This window comes from Haliaeetus leucocephalus, unplaced genomic scaffold (genome assembly GCF_000737465.1).
Source record: "Haliaeetus leucocephalus isolate CR32 unplaced genomic scaffold, Haliaeetus_leucocephalus-4.0 Scaffold93, whole genome shotgun sequence".
NCBI classification, from domain to species: Eukaryota; Metazoa; Chordata; class Aves; order Accipitriformes; family Accipitridae; genus Haliaeetus; species Haliaeetus leucocephalus.
The window spans coordinates 399020-418144 of record NW_010972529.1 but is presented as its reverse complement, the minus strand read 5'-3'; the positions used below and the strand labels follow the sequence as shown (position 1 = coordinate 418144).

Genomic DNA, 19125 nt, shown 5'->3' with positions numbered 1-19125 from the left:
CATTGCTTTGTCAGCAAAACTTTCAAATGAGCCCATGCTGGATAGTCGCACCCAGGGAAACCCACTGACCTTGGGGGAGCCATGCAAATATAGCTGAGAGCACTGTCTGGCTCAGGATACATAGCGCGTCCCTATGCCTTTGTGCCTCCCATTCTTCGGCACTCGCTCAGTGCTGTATGCAGTGGCACTGGGTGATGCCAGCCATCCCCATGATTGATGAACGGTTGGAGGCTCTCAGCACTCAGACGGGCATCTGAAGTAGGCGTAGAATGCAACATTGTCCCAGAGAGAGACAAAAGGAAGGGACGAGGCTTTTCCTACTGAGCAGTGGTGGAAAGCAAGCCAGGAAATCAGGCAGGAAGAGGGGAGGCTGTTCCACTGGGAGAGGAGATTGGCACAAGTTAACTTTTTAATTCCTTTCAAAAAGGGGCCGGAGGCTTTAGATAGTCATATGGGAGCAATTCAGTTGGAGGAAACACTCAGCTTTGCTATTAGCTTTGTCTCTGATTGTAGTAGTGCCACATATCACTCGCAACAGAACTTGCAGAAAAGCTGTTTTCTGTCATGCTGCTATTTGCTATTAACAGTCCAGCTGAGTAAATTGCCTCATGCTACCATATTGTTATTTGCTTCTATTTTAGCTGAATACAAAACCAAATCAGCGTGTGAAAACCAGGAACTGAAACTCCACTGTCAGGAATCCAAGTTCCTTATCATCTACTCTGCCACCTATGGCAGATGGGCACATGAGGAGAACGTCTGCTCGACAGAAATGGAGCGCATCCCCCCCTTTGGTATGTTTTTACAGTTGATAGACCTTCTGCAAGCAGGTGCACAGAGGAGCAGGGGAACAGACGGAGAGAAAACTTCAGGTGCAAGAGCAATGGCATTTTGAAAGCACCAGTGATTGAAATATGAGAAAGATTATTTCTGAAACTTAAGCGAATTGCCCAGTATAAGGGAAAAACATAGAGTAAGAAATGCAGGAAAGTAATAAACTTTCATATAGTTAATCAGTCCTTAGTATGGTTAACATCAAAAACTCTAGTTCTGTTGGCTGTCTTGAACTTAGGTGATGTATACTAAATATCAGCTGTTTGCCTCTCTTCTTCTTCCAACTTCTGACAATGGTTAGGCAACCTGAGTGTCATGACACCTTGTCTTACTGTTATCTTCTTCTCTGATCTCTGTTTCTTTCTTGCTTTAAATGCAGACTGTAAGGATAGGGCCCATAGGTCAGGTCCATTGCTTTAGATGCTGTTGTATGACCAGACTCCAAGACTGTGGTAGTATACTAGAAAATTAAATGTGCCTGGGACTTCTCTCTGGCACCAAGTCCAGCAGGCAGGAATGTCCTATGTATGTAGTACTAAACTCTCACCCTCCAAAGCAGGATGACTGCATGCAGAGAGCTTCTTGGGGCTGCTCCCTGGCCTGTGCTAGCTCCTCAGCTGTGATGGGGAGTTGTTGAGAGGATGCTGTTGGTCTGGGCCAGATGGGTGCAGGGACCATACTTACCAGAGTAGAGCACTGCATTGCAGTGCCAAGAACATGCCCTCTCACTGCTGATATACTAGTACAGGTGCATCCCAGTAGGTATATTAATGTATAATATTAATGTCACTATATTAGTAGTTAATATATAAATAATATATTAATGTTGCTATCATATTAATATTACTTTGGTCGGACTGTGAACACTTTCAGGCACAGACCATTCCCTTTTGAATAGGTAAAAGAATCCAAACCATCATAAGTAGTTGTATGGTCTACATTGAAAACCAATCATTGACTTCACTGTATGGTCTTGGCTCGTGTATGATTAATGACTTTTGACTCGGTTTTTATCACTAAATATCTAAATTTATAGTAGCATGTGGTTGTGAAGGTGCTTGATGCTTGTATGAATAATATGTTCAGTGGTTAACACTGAAGGTATGAAGGTAAATTTTCATGCCATGGAGAAGGCCAGCGCAAGATATGTGAGCTCTTCAAATCCCTTAATATCACACTGGGAAGGACTTACATATGAGTGATGCCAGCCGTGTGCAAAAGCTGAACTTTACTCCTAAGAAACATGCTACAAGTGAAATCTATAAGAAGCATCTCTGAACATCAAGAAGAGATCAATAATTAGTCTTAAAAGCCATTTGTCTGCAAGCCAATATTTCTATTTAGTTACATAGATATTATTAAAAATGTATTGGCTGAAAATTGTAATCTGTTCTTAGACAAGAATCTATTTAAATTGCCAGGTCCATGTTTCACACTGGCCATCTTGTGTGGTCCTTCATGCAGACTTTAGGTCTGCCTATCTTTTCTGTGGAGGAAACATTTTAGCAGGCTTGTAACAGACCCATACATCCTTCATGATGGTGGCATTAGTGTATGACTCAAGGCAGAGCAGAGGTAGCTCAGTTGATAGAGAAAGGCTGCCATCATACTTCTTGCACTTCATTCATCTCTGGAAATCACTCACTTGCCTCTAATGTCAGCATTTACAGTTCACAGATCAGAATACTGCAAACCCTTCTTACTGGATAAAGTTTCCCAGTATAAACGAGAAAGAATTTGCAATAGTAACAAACTCTGCTGTGGCCCCCTGCATACAAGCAGCTCTTGAGTAACACCCTGGCTGTTGCTGGTTTTGTGTTCTATAAAGCAACCTAAAACTGTGGTAATAGGAGAGATCATAAAACCTGAGACAAACACAAGGTAGATCTATAGATGGAAGATCCTTGTATAGCTTTCCCATTACTTAATGAAAATGCTTGGCCTCTTCCTGCATGGTGCCAGTAACCCTCTGCAGTGAGTATAATTTCCAAAAGCACCTATGTGACTTGGGAGTACACACATTCAGTTATCACAGAAGATGTAGCACTTAGGAGCCAAATCCAATTGACTCCAGATCTATCCATCTCGCGCTTAAATCTTATTTATGTGGTTATTTAAGCACATGCAGATGTGAGTGGGTGCATGAATAGACTTTTTAAATGTCTGTGTACCTTTCTGTCAGGGAAAGCAATGGTAATTTGAACATCAACGTGATTTTAACAATTTGAGACAATTTAGAAAACTTACTTCAGCTGCTCTTCATTCCTAAATCAGAGCCCAGATACTTGTATATGTTTGTGCCAAAAGCTAAATCTGCTCCAACACACATCCAGTTGTTGTTTCTACCCACGTTTATGCATCTCAGCCTAAAGGCAGTGCTTGAGCCTTTCTGTTTCTTTCACTGCATCACAGGAAAACCGTGAGGTATTTTTTTAGTACTATGCAGAAGAGAAGTTGTAGGTAGGTCCTAGTGACAAGTATAGGAGGTCTCTGTTGAGCTCAAGAGTTTTGCATCTATCCATACTTGATATGGTCCTCCTAGGAGTACTGGGTATTGAATTAATTAGATACTTCTCTAGATTTTGGTGACCTCATGTTACATGTAATATAGCTGATAAGCAATTAATGACAAACAGCAGCTTTGGACTGAGACAGATGTATTCTGAACTATCACTTTTCTATGAGCAGTCTATCAAATCAGCTGACAGATTTTTGGAGATTTGCTTCAAAGGGAACACAGAAAAACATAAAATTTCTTTAGCATAAAGGCTGTTCTCCGTATAGGAAATAGAGTATATAAATCCATCTCTAGTATTGGTGATATCTGTGTGGCCTCGGAGCACCTGGAGGATCTTGAGCCTCAGCGCAACATTTAGCATGAGTGCCTCCTCTTGGAACTAGTTTTCTGAGCCACTTTAATAATGTAAATTAGGTGCCATTTTCAATACAGAGGAGGAAGAAGAGCAGTGGCATCATGGTGTTATCCCTGCTGGACAAAGCCTTACAGTAGAGTTGTCCTCTGGTCTGGTTAAGTCTTACTTACCCCAGGCAATGGAACAGCTTTAGCACGAGATAAAGCCAACTGAAAAGGCCACACAGGATGGGTTATTGGAAACATACAAACAAGTCCCTGTTCTGATTCAGATAAAGAGAAGATTTTAATCTGGGTAAAGATTTGAACTGCTGAGTACAAGAAACTCTCCAACATGTACCATAGCTGATAAGACAGCACTACTTCAGTCCCAAGACTTGATGCATAATTATATGTGTAACTTGCACCTTTCATTTCAAAACATCACTTGCTTTTGTTAAAAATTAGCAGAAACAAAAAGCTGCACTTAGAACAACTCATCTTGCTCGATGCAGTTTGAGGGAGAGGGAGGATTTGTCAAAGAACGTGAAATTTCCATATAAGATCACTATAAAACATTTTTCCTATTTTTTATCACTTTCACCGCCAAACTGAAATATGGTATTTTTGCATGTCTCTGGTCTTGCTCTCTGACTTGTCATCAGAGCCATGCATTCCAATGAGTAGTCACCGTTGCCCACTTCAAAGAACAGTGCGTAAAATCTTGTCTCCAGGCATTTTTAGGATATTTTAGCTTCAGGAAAAGTTTCTTCTGCAAAGTAAGCTCCTACCATAAGTAATAGAGTTCACTGAAGCACAGGGAAATATTTCCATTATAAGATCTCTGGATTGCTGCAGGAAAAGTACAAAACTCCAAGCAGTGTCCTGCTTCTGCAGCTGTTCAAATGACTGGCACTGTTAAGACTGTAGAGAATTTACAGAAAGTAACTTCCCTGTTTTACTAAGATTATCAAAAACTTCACAAGAAAACTGAAACTCTTTTGGGTGCAGTTTTGTAGCAGATGATTCTGCTTAGAGGAATCTGTTGTGCCCAGCACCAAAGCAGGAACCCATAGCAGTTTGTTCCTGTGTAAGTTGCTGCCTTTTCTGACACGTTATCTCTTTTATGTTTGTACTAACATGTGTGTGAGGAAAGAGAAAATTTATTGGCCAAAAGAAGTTAAAGAGTTGTGCCAGAACAGGTTAGCATAGAGAGTATGAGGAAGATTCGGGTCAACAAACACTTCTCAAATCATAAACTACTCTTGTTAATACATGAAAGTACTTGAAAGAAGGCTTGGTAGTGGGTCACCTCTAGCTGCAGCTTGCAAGCTAGAACACTAAAATGTCCTTCCCAGAAATTTCACCTGGATGTGCATTGGCTGATCAGATGTGCATTCCCTCCAGCACTAATGACCAGCAGAGCCCTGAATTACCTATCTTCATTGCTGGGAGGTAGGGTCCTTTCCAGCACAGCACTCTCTTTTACCTGTTCCCACTTTTGGGAGGTTGAGAGGGGAGGTGGAGAATTCAGGCACTCTCCATCATGGCTTGCACCATGGCAAGCACCTAGGGCTGGGTTTTGTCTTCATCCCCTCTTCCCAGTGAAAGGGCACTCAGCTAAGAAGGGGTGTTAGCAGAGCAGGAGAGAGAGATTTCCAAAATCCTGTAGGTTCCTTCCAGCCCAACAAAGCATCATGATTTTGTTACATAACCGTATTTTGTGATACTGTGATTCCTTTTTTTTCTCTTTTTTATTTTTAATCAGTATTGTGGACAATTCAAAGGGCCTACATCTCTTATTCACTAACAGTGATTGAAAAGCTTTTGCTTTCTTTCTCTTACTAAGACATGTATACTCCTCCTAGTGTGAGCCAGTCCCTTGTATAAGTCTCTTGAGAGCAGATGTAAATGAAGTAAAGGTACGGATGGCTATAGGCAGACCTGGAAGTGCTTACACACTGAAGTTACTGGGTTCATGCTAGCTATAGACTTCTAGGTGCCATAAAACACAAACCATGTAAGTTGGCCAAAATTTGGGAAATGCTGGGTATTGAAGTACAGACACTTCAAGGAGCACTTAGTCAATTAACAGAAACAGTGAGCCCAGTCCTCTGCTGGAGGAAGAAGCAAGAGCTTGTAGCTGAGAGCTGCTACAGAGAAGGAGACTAAGTCCTTTCTAGACTGCAAGTATAACCGGTTCAAGGCCTCAGTATGCCCTTCCATTCCTGAGCATCATCTGCTTAGCATATATTTACTAGCTAACTATGGGGCTGATTTCAGACACAAGCCCTGTGGGCAGTCATGCAAGTTGCAGTCTCCTGAGTGGAAGAAACCTGAGGCTGTAGAGCAGTTATTTTAGTAACACAGCATAGGACCTCTTACAGGGACACTGTGAAAGAGGAAATATGCTCCAGCTGTGAAGGCAGAGGGATGGTGTGAGTGGGGTAGATGCAGAGGCACTGTTCTGTAGCAGGACTAGGGCTCAGGGATGTGCGGTAGGTTCACATCTCCCTTTGCAGCTTCTGCCACTAGTGCCTTGCCACTTTGGGTGTGGGACACAACAGTCAACTGAATTTTACAGGTGCAAAAGTACAGATGAAATTGTTCAATTTTACTTCCATCACAAAAATCCTTAACTCCCTCTGTGTGCAGATATCAGAGATGGAAAGTTCCTTGTCCATGTCAGCCTGAGCAAACCGGGAAGCTCAGTAGGTGTTTTGGGCCCCAGAAGGTGCCAGTAGGAGCCATTGCACCCCTTGGCCCCAAGAAATCTTGTCAAGACAAAGCTCCCCAAAAAGAAAAGATGTTCAAAGCAGTGGCAGGATGAGAAGCGATTTTTTGAAGGAAAGAAGAGAGCAGCCACCATTTTCAGAGTCCAGTTAACTTTCTGCTGAGATGAACAGGAAAAGTCACATTTGGCTGAGCAGCTGTTTGAAGTTGCTTGAAACATGCTCAGACGCACATCACTTCGTCTGTTAATGTTTTCTTTACTAGCAATTCAGGGGTTTTCTTGTGTATAGATTTTTCTAGCTTAGATTTTTTGAACTGTTTGGAAAAGTACACTTGGCACCTGAGTCTAAAATAAGCCAAGAAACTCCTGCCTGTGTGCATACAGACCCAAATGGTGCAAAACAAAGCAACAAGCATTTGGGCAGAGGGAGTCTGGTTCCTGCTGCCACCAGTGAGTGTGGAGCTCTACTTGCCTCTTGCCCTTGGTGTTTGTGCTGGCAGATGGATCCCCCACTCTGTGCATACACACGTGCAAGAAGGAGAGAAAGACCAGGGGAAGGTTGTGTGGAAAATACTTACAGACTGAATTTTGAACTCAAAGCAGCTTGTAAGTAAAACCAAGCAATGGGCTAATCTCATGCAGGCTTACAAGGGCCTCACAACAGGCATTGCAGTGAGAGGGAGAGAGACGGTGCAGCTTTTGAGAAAGCCTTGGTGCTGTATTCACTTCTAAGGAATGGTCCGTGCTGGCACTAAGTAGTATTTTTAGCGTATCATTCTGCCTCGTTTACTGACAATACTTGGACCTGGAATATAAAGGTATCAGCAACACTTTTCATAAGTGCTGCTGATCATATTGTGTGTTTTCGCTAGAATCAGCTGATCAAATGGCCCTTTTCTGATGCATAGGCAGGACCTGGTATGCCATGCTCTTGCATAAATTACCATATTATTATGGTAACTTTCTTTAGGAGTCTGCAGTCTTAGCTTGCTCCGAACTCCATAGTTTCCCCTTGTCAATTCTTATCCCCAGAGCTGATATTCGGGCTCCACAAAGCACAAGCCATCCTGATTTGGTAGTGTGAAATCTTTGCTTTCAGTTGATTTTAAAAGCATGCTCCTTATTCTTTTGTGGGTAGGCACAGCCCAGAAAGCATAAAGCAGCACAAGGCAGCAGTTTGGGATGAAAGCAAGAAGCAGCTGGGCTCCAGTATTGGAGTGACACATAGTGGAGTGGGTTCTTTTTTGGGTGCCCTGGTCCTTCACCAGCATGTTACTTTTTATGTCATGTGGATCTACATTTGAGACACATCCTCTACCCACCATGTCTTCAGGCTCACCCTGTGCATAGTGATGTGGGAGAAGACGGCAATTAGTAACATTTGTAGAGGGTATGATAGGGTGCTGTTGCCAGAGCTTGGCACAAGATGCTCAGGCCAGCTCTGGCTGCTCCATCACCTGCAGGTCTTGTGTGGCAGGGTGGAAAGAAAGGGAGGGAAAGCTCCTTCTGTCTGAATTGAGAGCAGCTTTAAGAAAGCAGAAGACAAATTGCTCCTCATTAAAGCCTGCATGATTTATGGCACGTCATTTGCATGCCAAAACTTCCCTAAACAAAGCTAATTAGGGAGCTGAAAGAGCCTTTCCTCCAGGAACAAGGCTTTTTGCTCTAACTGTTAAATAGCTGCAGTCAGATTTGATAGTTTATTACTGCATTAAGAACCTCTTCTTGACACCCGTATCTCCATGCCATCCATATAATTGTCTCTTTCAAAAGATCCACCAACAGTCTTGGTGTGTAGCAGGCAACTTTGGGAGAAAGGCGTGAAGAATGGTGTGTTTTCCCAGCCATGCATTGCTGCCTTTTCCGCCACTGTTGGTGGATGCCACCAGCTTTCTAGCACGCCAGGAACGTTTCAAGAGGCAGTTTATTTTAAACGTATGGTACCAATTTAGCAAGCCCCATAAACTTATGTGTAGCTCAAACGTTACTTAGATATTCAGAAAGAAGATACACTGCATATTTTTGTTCATCTCCTGATTGGTGATTTCTTCAGGACCATTCAGTAGGACTGTTCACTGATTACTCAAAATGCAGCACTGACTGAATCCTCTCCTCATCCAGACACTGCAATAAGGTGTTTGACCAGAAGAAGTATAAGTTATTCTTAGTGCGAGCTCTCCTTTGCTGCAGCTGGATTGCTGTTAGACCCTGAGCAAGTTTGGTTGAAACTAGTTTGAACGTCCCTTCAGCACATACTGATTTCTCTGACTTTGGTGCAGATACACTCCTGTAATGTCCGCTTGTGGGAGATTGTACAGATGAAGCTGCAGACGTTGAAAAAGTGGCCTGTGGTACCAAATACACAGAATTCCTCTGAGCTGAAATCATTGCTTAGCTGGCATCATAGCTGCTGGGAGAGCTAGTGGGGAGATATAGCAAGGACGCACATAAACCAGAGAGAAAAAAATTGAACACTTTTTGACTTAATCACTAAAAGCCAAAATCTTGTCAGACCACAGCAAGCTGTTAAATAGAGGGGTTTTGTTACAGGTCTTTCCAGTTAACATCTGTGGTGTCCTGCAAAAGCAAGCCAGCCTTGGTTTGCATTTGCTCACTTATGACACCAGGCAAGCCTTGGGAAGTTCTCCAAAAACTGGCCTGCCAAGAGCCTGCAGGCATATGATGACTGGCTCCTCAGGTAGAGGAGCCAAATCCAACATGAATAGAGATGATAAGGAGCTATCAACTCCCACAGAAACATGAGCAAACATCTACCAAAGGCAAAATGAAACACGTACTCACTATGTCACTGAATTTGTAGAAAACCATCAGCACAACAGCCTCCTGTTTTTTAAGACACTGTGAGTAGCTCCCAGGGCAGGAAATTTTGTAGAAAACATAATTCAGTTTGCCAGGTTGCTGTTGTGCTCCAAATCCATTCATTTATGAATCATCTGATAATTCCTCCTGATATTCTTCAATTGTTTTTGTACTTGCCAAAATAAGCTACTTGGCTGCCTAAAATGTCCACCCAAATATACCCTTACTCATCTAAAATCGCCAGGGAGGGAAACTAAAACAGCTGAGTTAATCAGAACTACCCAATGTTTTAGGTCAGCCTTCCCTGCCTGCCCAGCAGCCTCCCAGAACACATGGGCATTAGGATTTTAGGTCTCTGAGAAGACAAAGAAAGAGTTGCTCTCCCAAAAATCCATGTCCAAAGGTAATCCGTGAGCCCTTTGCCAAACAAACAGATCAGCCCAGTATCTCCCAATTGCTCCGTTCCAAGTATATGACTTATTTACTGCTGATGTCAGGGGATTAACTCTAAAAATCACAATCATCTGCCCCTTTTTCACATATTAAATGTCAGTTGTCTTTGTCAAGAACTCCAGTCTCAAACCTCCTCCTCCTGTTCAAAACAAGATTGATTTGGGGAACCTTTGGTGTGTCTCTGCAAGCACTGTTTCTCCTTCCTCTAAAGAGGCACAAATGAGCCTCAGCAGTTGGAAGGTGACAAGATGCTGTCCTTGTCTGAGTTTTATAGGAAGAAGGGCTGTTTTAATGCCCAGAGAAGTATGCTTTCAGACCTCTAGAGTGTCCCTGCCTGAGAAGACTAGAGTGAGAAATATCTATCAGTCATCCACAGAAGGAAAATGCGTGAGGTAACGCTGACTGGAAGCAGACAGCTTCAGAAAAGTATTACTTACTCCAGACTTCTCGTTTCTGCATACTTTCTGTTTAGAAACCAAAACTAGGGGGTGTTTTTGCTTTGTGGCTTGGAGTTTAGCACATGTGGATACCAGGAATTTAATCACACCGGACTTTCTTTTTTTTAAAACAGATTGTTTAAAGTTTGTCTGACACACACACTTTCCTACTCAAATAATTTCTGCTTCAGTGCAAAATCCTGCTAGTCAAGTTTTATTCTTTTATAAATTGTGGTAGAAGGCATAAGTCTTGAATAAAGAAAACTCAACTCCAAGTGTGGATGTTAGCAAGGCAGGTTTTCACACACGGCACATGCTTCTTGCTCAGTCCACAGGGAGAGGTTCAGCAATCCAGACTCTTTGTCTGCACAAAGTCAGGATAGTTTAGGCTGTTTTGAAAATGATGTGGGTTACCTCATGTAATTAGGGCATGAAGGCAGTGCAGCGTAGATGCCGTTGAAGTTGCTTTAGGCATGCAAACTTGGCTTGTGGTGGCAGCCTTACTAGGACAGCCTGGAATTTGGTATAGGAGGAAGATGCCAAATGTTTCCCTGGTTAAATATTGAGCCCATTTTGACCTCTCTGCCACAGCAGAATGGCTCCTACCAGCGGCAGGTATAATAAATCAAAAGCTACCTTTAATACACCAAACTTCACTGTAGCCCTAGCTGTTGCAACACACAAAAACTGACCTCACCTGACTTGAACTGAAATTAGGCATCCAGTCAAATCATCAATAACCCAGGGACCAAGAGAAAGACCTGCATACAGCATTGCCTCTCCCTTTATTTGCAGATGGAATAGATGGAGAGCTATTTGGATATGCTTATTTTTTTCCAAGTCACCATGAAGTGAACATAGAGGTCTTATACTGGGCACCTCGTTTGGAGCTTGACGTGAATCTTACTGCAACCTTAGTATGCACTTGGAAGTCAGCATGAGGTAGTTAGCTTGCTCCAAGTTCATATTTTCTTTGCAGCTGACTTCCTTGCATTGACAGATCTTAATATTTAGTTCTGAGATCCTGCTGAGGCAAACATATGCCTGAAATCAATACCAGATTTGTATCTCTAGTCATGCATGTAGCAGCTGTCATTTCCGATAACACCAGTGTTGTATATTTATTGTATGTATTTTTCTTTCAGACTGTTTGTCTTACACGGCACTAGAAGTTTTATCAAAAAGGTGTTACGGGAAACAGAGATGCAAAATCATTGTCACTAGCCAGGATTTTGGAAGTCCGTGCCTACCTGGAGTGACAAAATACCTTAACGTCAGCTACGCATGTGGTAAGAGCAAATGCATGATCATTTTAAAGCCCTCATTCTGCTTGCAAAGGAAAACAATGCCAAATGGTGCACACATATGGAGACACACACACATGCACACAGAGGCTTCCTGAATGTCCTCTTCCTTCTAACATAGGAAGTTTGTGACATAGCCATACAAGAACAACCAAAATACATGAACAATCCCATAGGCAGAGCTGCACCTATTGTAAATTCAGGCATTAAGGGTTTTTTTACTATAAAAATGCAGTTGACTATAAAATATAAAGTATGTGTTCTAATATTTTGAGAAATACTAACAAAATAAGAGTCTGTTTTACAGAATTCAGCTGCAACAGAGCTAGGAAAAATAACCTGGCATTGCCTGCCATCAGTGCAGGTAAAGCAGTCCAGCATAAATGAAGCACTGTGTACATGCCCAGTTCTGAAATCTGATTCACATTAGCACACCTACAGCCTTCAGCCTTGCAGAGGGATTTCCTTTCTCATGGGCAAAGTCTCACTAAAAGTAAAGGTTTGAGATTATACATCCCTTGCAGGACTGAAGCCTGAAGAGGGAACAGTTATCCATATTCTTTACCGTAGACTAATATATTTACATTGATGGAAAGCAGAATTTCCTACAATTCTTTTCCTCAAAAGAAAGGCCACAGGACAGCAAAGTGTAGTATCAATAAAAGCGAGAGAAAAGTGGTAGCAGAACTTCAATGTACTGCCTTATTTTGGTATTGCACATTTTTAGGAATGGCTGTGCATTTCTTAAGCCTCAGATTTGCTCAGGCTCTGCTTTCTGCTGCTGGCTAGCTGTGGGGTGGAAGTGTGAGGGTCAGGGGTGATTGTCTCTCGCACGCCTCTGCTTCAACCAGAGAACATGTAAAAGCTTTTTCACCAAGTTACCGCTCTGCTCACTGTGCACTGCTTGGAAAGCTGCCAGCCCTGCTCCTTTCTGGCTCTTTGCTGCATCTCTAGTGAGTAGTGGTCAAAGGGCACAGGTTATCTGAGACGTGCTTTTGGGAACAGCAATGTAGGATTGATTACCAGATCACCATGTACCTGAAGATCAGAGGAGAATGAGCCCCGACTGCTTCCTTGCTGGCATGAGAGATTTTCAGTCTCCCCCTGAGTTAGTTGTCAGGTGAGAGGCATTGCAATAATTCAGCTTTATATTGTTGAAGAGAGCTGGAAATCTGCCTTTGCACTAATATGTTATATTACTGTGCAGTTGCCTTCATGTGGTAGTAACATTATGAATGAGTTAATGGAATTCTCTTCAATTAGAGTAAGGATAATTATAACAGATCATTCTTTCTTGCACATCTGTGTACTAGAAAACCAGCATAAGTTTGTTTGCGGTGAGGTTATGCATTCTGTTATTTAGTGAAGTGGTTTTGCAAAAACACATGGGTAATAAGTAGTGTTCTTGTGTGTTGCTGGCACATTTTGAAGACTTTTTCTTCTGCCAAATCCTACTGAGCTGTGCAATCTAAAGCATTAGCCAATGATTTGCAGGTCTAATTATTTTACAGATCATCTAGTGAACATGGGAAGAGTTTGGGCGTATTCCAGAATGACATTTTACATTCTTGCCCCTCACTAGAAGATCCCTGCTAACCTGGTGCTTCCCAAGATTAGGTAAATAGGCCTCCCTCTGAAGTGACAGAAGCACAACAGAGCAGACCACATTCTCTGAGGGCTATGTCACACTTGAAAGTATTTCCATCGTGGTCAGGAATATGAAAAAAATCATACTCCCCACCTCAGTGGTCAGCAACCATTTAGGGCTAGTGTGTCTGGCTGCATTTTTATTTTTGCAGTTAATTCCTGCTAGTAAAAACTTAGCAGGAGCCAGGAGGTGCTGGTTTCTCGCAGTCTCAGTGCCCGCACTGACCTGCTCGGCATCATCTTGTGTCTGCACGCTGTGACATCTCCTGGCTCTTGCTGAGGCTGGACTTAGGAGCCTCTCTCAGGAAACACAGCTCCTGACGCCTTGCATTGTATCTGCCCTCCCTGGATGCCATTCAAAGTCCATTTGTGGGCTGCCTTTGGTAGCTTGTGGTAAGTGAATGACTCCTACCCTACTTGACAAAGTAGTGCTGGCACAAGTTGTAGTATAAATGTGATTATCTTGATAAAAATTCCTCATGCTAGTACCAGTTATTCTGTTCAGCGACCTGGTGCAGCCTATCCTAGCTAAAGTCCTCGTGTCTGAAATAAAGCCATAACAAAAATTAACAATGCAAGCAGTCAGGAGCTTTTTTTGTGCACGCCATTTTGAATTAAGCATCCCCCTACAACAAATATTTGAATGGCATATTAAATAGCTGTTCAAACCCGATGGGAAGACGTGGGGAAAGGATTTAGTCCTGCAGCAAGCAAAGCCCTGGGAAGTTCCCCCTGGGAGGGGAGCAGGAGGAACATCAGCACAGGTGAAGGAGCCCCCACCTGGGCATCAGGCCATGCGACAGGAGCTTCAGATCACACAAGGCCCCTGGGGATGGTACGTCCTCCCAGGATGTTGTTCATAACACACGCACTTTGTTCATAACAGCCAGGCCTGCAAATTCAGAGTGCAGTGTGAAAACAAACCAACCTGCTCACTGTCTGCCTCATGCACCAACAAAACCACTTCGCCACTGGAAAAGAATCCAGAATTATGATGAGGTACAAGCCAAAATAGAAATGAGCTCATTCTCCCCTATCTCTGTTGGCCTTTTATTGCAAACGGGAGCTAAGAGTCCCCAAAAAATTCTTTCATCAGGAAAGGAAACAACTATGACTTTGAGCCCACATACAAAGAAAAGTTCTGCTCAGAAAGAAGTGCTATTTTAAGTTGTTTTTCAAATGAAAACTATGCTAAGCCCCAAACCGCTGTTCCATTTAACTTTCCTTAACACTATTTGTTGGCAAGTGTTTCTGTGTGGGATAGAGATGAGCTTCATACCTGAAATTTCTTTCTTCCCCCCCGCGCCCCCTTCACATCAGTCTGAAAAATCAATCAATCTGCCTTCACATAGTACAGGGAACAGGTGCCAAGATCTGGGTATCTGAAGGGCCCATTCATCTAACACAGAATATATGAACTCTCAATGTCTGCATGATGCACCTGCTTTTAGCTGTTTTAATTATTTTAAGAAGAGTGTGAAAACTTATCAAGGGAAAAAATTAATGAAATGAGAAGGCTGCAGCTCACTCCCACCCAGCACATCCTGCACACCTTCCTCCTCTGTGACCATTCGTCTCAGAGGCTTTGCAGAGGACGTCACACAAGACTTCAGACATTTCTCTGAGAATTACAGTGAATTATCCTGATCCAAAAACAGTATCTAGATGCACTTTAGCATCTGACTGTAGCCCAGTTTATCCTGAATTTATAGGCCAGTTTTGTCTCCTGTCCACTGGTTGGCACACCCCTTGTGAGGTGGAAAACCAGGGGGCAGAAAACAAGGGGTCAGGTCCTCGTGCTGTATGCATCTGCAGTGATATTCCGGAGCTCCACACAGGCTGGTGTGTGAACCTGGTCGCTGGTCCAGAGCTGCCCTTACTAGTCTCTAGTAAGAAATTGCAGCACTGTCTGTCTTCTTTGGTGTTTCACCAATCTTCAGGTGAAAATTATTGGCTCTCTACCTGTGTGTCCCATCCCTCAGGCTCACTCTGCCTGCCACATTTGCCCTTGTTTCCCTTCCCTGCCCACCCCACCTTCCTTTCAGGCTTCTTCCCAGTTGCTTTATTCCCTTCCCTGCCTCCTTTTCCTCCCCGCCAGTGCTAATCCTGTAAGCAGCGTGCTTTTCGCTGCCGTCCCATGCCACAGCATCCCAGTGCCGTGCCTCCTGGTGCGCCAGGTCTGTGGGTGGTGGTGGAGAGAGGAGGACGTGTCCCTGGGCACAGCCTCCCTCCTGGGGCATTTGCCAGCCATCAGGGTTGGCGTGTAACTAGATGAGTACAAGTCAGGGCAATGCAGCAGGCAGTGGCAGCAGCCCTGGCTGGGGCTGGTAGGATGGGGATAAGCAGCACATCTCTGCCTGGGACTGCACCACGCACCACCTCTGCAAACGCTCCCAGCATTCAGGCATGAGGCAGCATCTCTGGGCCACCAAGGAAGCTCAGGCTGGCTGCAGCACCGGGGCCAGGCTTGCACGCTGGCAGGGCTGGCACGTGCCCACACTGGCTCCAGACGCAGCCGCCTACTCTGATCCCTTCGATAACTGCCATCAGAAACCCAGTTAATAAACCCAGGGTTAGCAGTGGGATTGGTAATTAACTGGGGATCTGGTTCCTAAAACTAACAGTACACAATTTGTCTTTCATCTTTTCAGTTCCTAAATTTATCCTCACAGCTGTCAACCCCCTGGTCACTGATAGCAAGTCTTCCGTCAAACAGAATGATGGTACGTACTATCAAAAAAAAATGGTTTGCTGCTCTCCTTTGTCTTTGAAATAGGATGTTTTCCCACTGCACAGCTTGGTCTGAGGGAGGTGGGACGAGGTAATGGAAACCCTGCTGAAACAGCTACTCTTCCCCTCGGAGGGCAGCGTGACAGGCTGGGAGCAGGATGGGATCCACATGAGCATGGTCCTGCTGTCACAGCAGCGCTGTGAAATGAGTGACCCATCCAGACCTACCCATAGCCAGCGCGCTGTCTTCTAACTTTGATTGAACCATGGAAAAAGTAAAAGTGAAAGTGCAGTTGTTTCAGGGTGAAGAGTCTTTTAAGAGTTATGGCATCATCTGCTCTTCTTAAAGGCAACAAAATTAATGATGTGCCTAATGCGTATTCACTGTCATCAGTAACAGGAGTGTACTGCAGTGATGGGGCTGGGAAGTCCATTTGAGTGCTGTGAAGTTTAATGAAGTAAAGTTATATCAGAAACCTTAATGGGAATAGGCAAGGGATTTCACATGGTAATAGATTCTTTTAAATAAATTTGCCATTTTCTAGATACTCAATATTTTAAATACTTTGTTATTTATACTTTATTTCAATATTTATTTTATTTATCAACCATTGTTTGGTCTAATGTTCTGCAAGGTTCCTACGGCACAGCGCTGGCCTGCCTGTGTTTTAGGTGGACTTGTTAGTTTAGAAGTTATTGGGTGAATATCGGTTTAGTAGCTTCATCACCTATGGTATGATTGAATTTGCTTTACCTCTTTGTGTTACAGGTGTCGACCTTGATCCAAAGGAATCGAGACTTCCAAAGAAAGATGCAATTAGTGTTAGCAACATCTTGGCTACATTTGCATACATTAGAGGTAGGAAAATGAGGCTGAGATTGTTTGGTTCATTAGATCATGGCATTTTGGGAAAAGGGAGGATCACCTCAGAAGGTCACAACTGGTAATCCCATGTTTATAGTAACAATATTATTCCAATATAATCACAGTCTTATGGATGGGACAATCACAGCATAATTGATATTTATAGAACGTTTTCCATCTCAAAGAATCCAAACTTTTTTAGAGACCACAGCCAAGATGGTTTTTAATTAATATTTTCAATGAGGACTGTTGGTTGTTCAGTATTTTTGAAAACCTGGTCCTGATCTGGGAGCAGTGCTGGAGACATCCATTTTTGGAAATGCTTGTTTGCATACATATAAGGATCATTGAGGAGCAGTTAAAAAAAAAAACAACAACCCAAACCCAGCCATCTCTGGTATGGGACATGGCAGGTTTTGTAACTTAGCAACACTAAGGCAAATTTTGTTTAGACAAATAAATTTGTGATCACCAGATCTCTTAACACCACAGGAGAAGTCATGAATTTTGGAAGTGAGCAAAGGCTAATGTTAAGAAGTGATTCTGGTGCTAAGATTGCTGCTCTTCTAGAAAATGCCAAGAACCATGCAGCTGTCGAGCATCATCCCACAGCCTTTGCAAGGGCTTCCCCTGCCAGCACAAAGGATGGCTGCAGCCTGCTGGCACGGCGGGGCAGACTGTCCTTGCTGGTGGCACCTGGCTGCTCGCAGCAGCTCTCTCCAAACCCCACCACCCTTGAGACTGCCTAGGACACCCCAAGCAGCCAGGGCTGGCTTTTACAACCCATCGGGAAAGGCTGTTTCCACATCTGTCTCACTTGTTGCTCTACTGGGAAGTGATCTCGGACTATGGCAAGGAAGGAACATGCTCCCTGCCCAGCCTGGCCTGGAGGTGCTGCCGGGGCTCCGCAGAGCCCAGAGCTGCTCTTCCCATGCCCCCTCTTCATGAGGGTAAGGCCCGTTTTGGCAAGGTGGCTGGAAAAAAAAAAGGGTATGCTTCTGGTAGCTGGTTGAGAATGCTAGTAAGCTGCTAATAAAAGGATGGGATAATGTTGTTGTTTTATACTGTTATTAAGAGGCTGGGATTTTTGCACAGTAATTTGAAGAGGCAGAAATGGCAGCATTCAGACTGCAAGTGCAGGATGGTTTCTTTCTGTGCATGACAGAAGAAGCCTCACTCCACACCCCGTCCCTCCCAAGCACCCCCCACTGTTATAGCTATGTAATGCAGGGACGCTTCACAAATGGCAGCTGACTTTTGTAGCTAGACTTTGGCAGAGTTTGTAAAGTGTTTAAGCACTGGTTTTCTGATTTCAGATCACCTTGAAAGAGCCGCTCTCCTGTTTGTGTCCAGCATTTGCGTGGGATTATTCTTCGCACTGTGTGCTTTGGTGATCCGTGGGTCATGCTCGAATGACTTCCAGAAATTGCACAGAAAGAGGGATCACTTGGTGCCAGAAACTGATGGAGCATACGAGAACAGTGAAAATGAGGAGGAAGAGGAGGATTCCTCTGTTTCGGATATACAGGATGAGATAGCAGAACTGTACAGACCTTCTTACTCAGGTTATAATTCAACAGAGGCAGCGGAACTGGCCGAAAGGATAGAGCGCAGGGAGCAGATCATACAAGAAATTTGGATGAACAGTGGTTTGGATGTGACACCTCCTAGAAATATGAATACGTTTTATATTAATGAACAATAAATGGCTTATTTTGGATGATGCCCTAGCCCTTTTTTTTAAAAAAAGAAATGTACCTTCTGTGAAGGAACATTTGTATCAGTGCATATAATTATTTGTAAAGTAAGAAGATATATATACAATAAAAGGAGAGTTTCAAACCCTTGACTGTCTAAATCATTCTGTGAAAAACACTTTTACAAGCTTTCCTGCTTTTAAGTTACGTTATGTTATGGATTCCTTTTCACTGTAATTTGGGATCAACTGCTATATGCAGGTTAAGAAATATTAAAGAAGGAGAAAAATATTTAAGCAGCTTAACATGGAGAAACACCTTTTGCATTAGGATATGGCACTTGCAAACAGTGTGTTGCAGCTCATAAATTGCATGAGAACATGTTCTATTGATGAGAAGTATGAGTATTTTTAATAGCATGAGCAGGACAAAGCAAAATTAAACACAGGTTCTTGAAGCTTTTCTGCTGTTTCCTTAACCCAGCCTTTCCCTAATAAATCCTGTTCCTCTGGTAACAGTGATCCTGATTACAAGGGGGTTAAGTTCTGCTTGCTGGAGTCCAGTTGATGGAGTTACTTTGAAGAGAGACGTGAAAGAAGGGTCTCTCTCTGGGCTGGGAGGTCTGGAAACTAATCTGCAACGTGCCTGGTATTTCAGTGAAAATTTCCATGGTTTGAGAATTAGTTTCCTTAGTAGCAGTCCTCTTGATTGTAATGCAACAGCACCTGAAGTCAGGCATGCTTCGGTGTGGAG

The 19125-nt window shown here is 43.3% G+C and overlaps 1 protein-coding gene across 1 annotated transcript in view; it reads left to right on the top strand.

The window, feature by feature from the left end:
* Nucleotides 1-18380, top strand: part of EVA1C (eva-1 homolog C (C. elegans)) — a 39774-nt gene extending 21394 nt beyond the window's left edge. Inside the window, exons 4-8 of the mRNA XM_010585266.1 lie at nucleotides 642-794; nucleotides 11275-11418; nucleotides 15732-15803; nucleotides 16580-16669; nucleotides 17992-18380. Of these exons, the coding sequence (XP_010583568.1) occupies nucleotides 642-794; nucleotides 11275-11418; nucleotides 15732-15803; nucleotides 16580-16669; nucleotides 17992-18380 (848 nt within the window). The remainder of the gene's footprint in view (nucleotides 1-641; nucleotides 795-11274; nucleotides 11419-15731; nucleotides 15804-16579; nucleotides 16670-17991) is intronic.
* The last annotated feature ends 745 nt before the right edge of the window (nucleotides 18381-19125 follow it).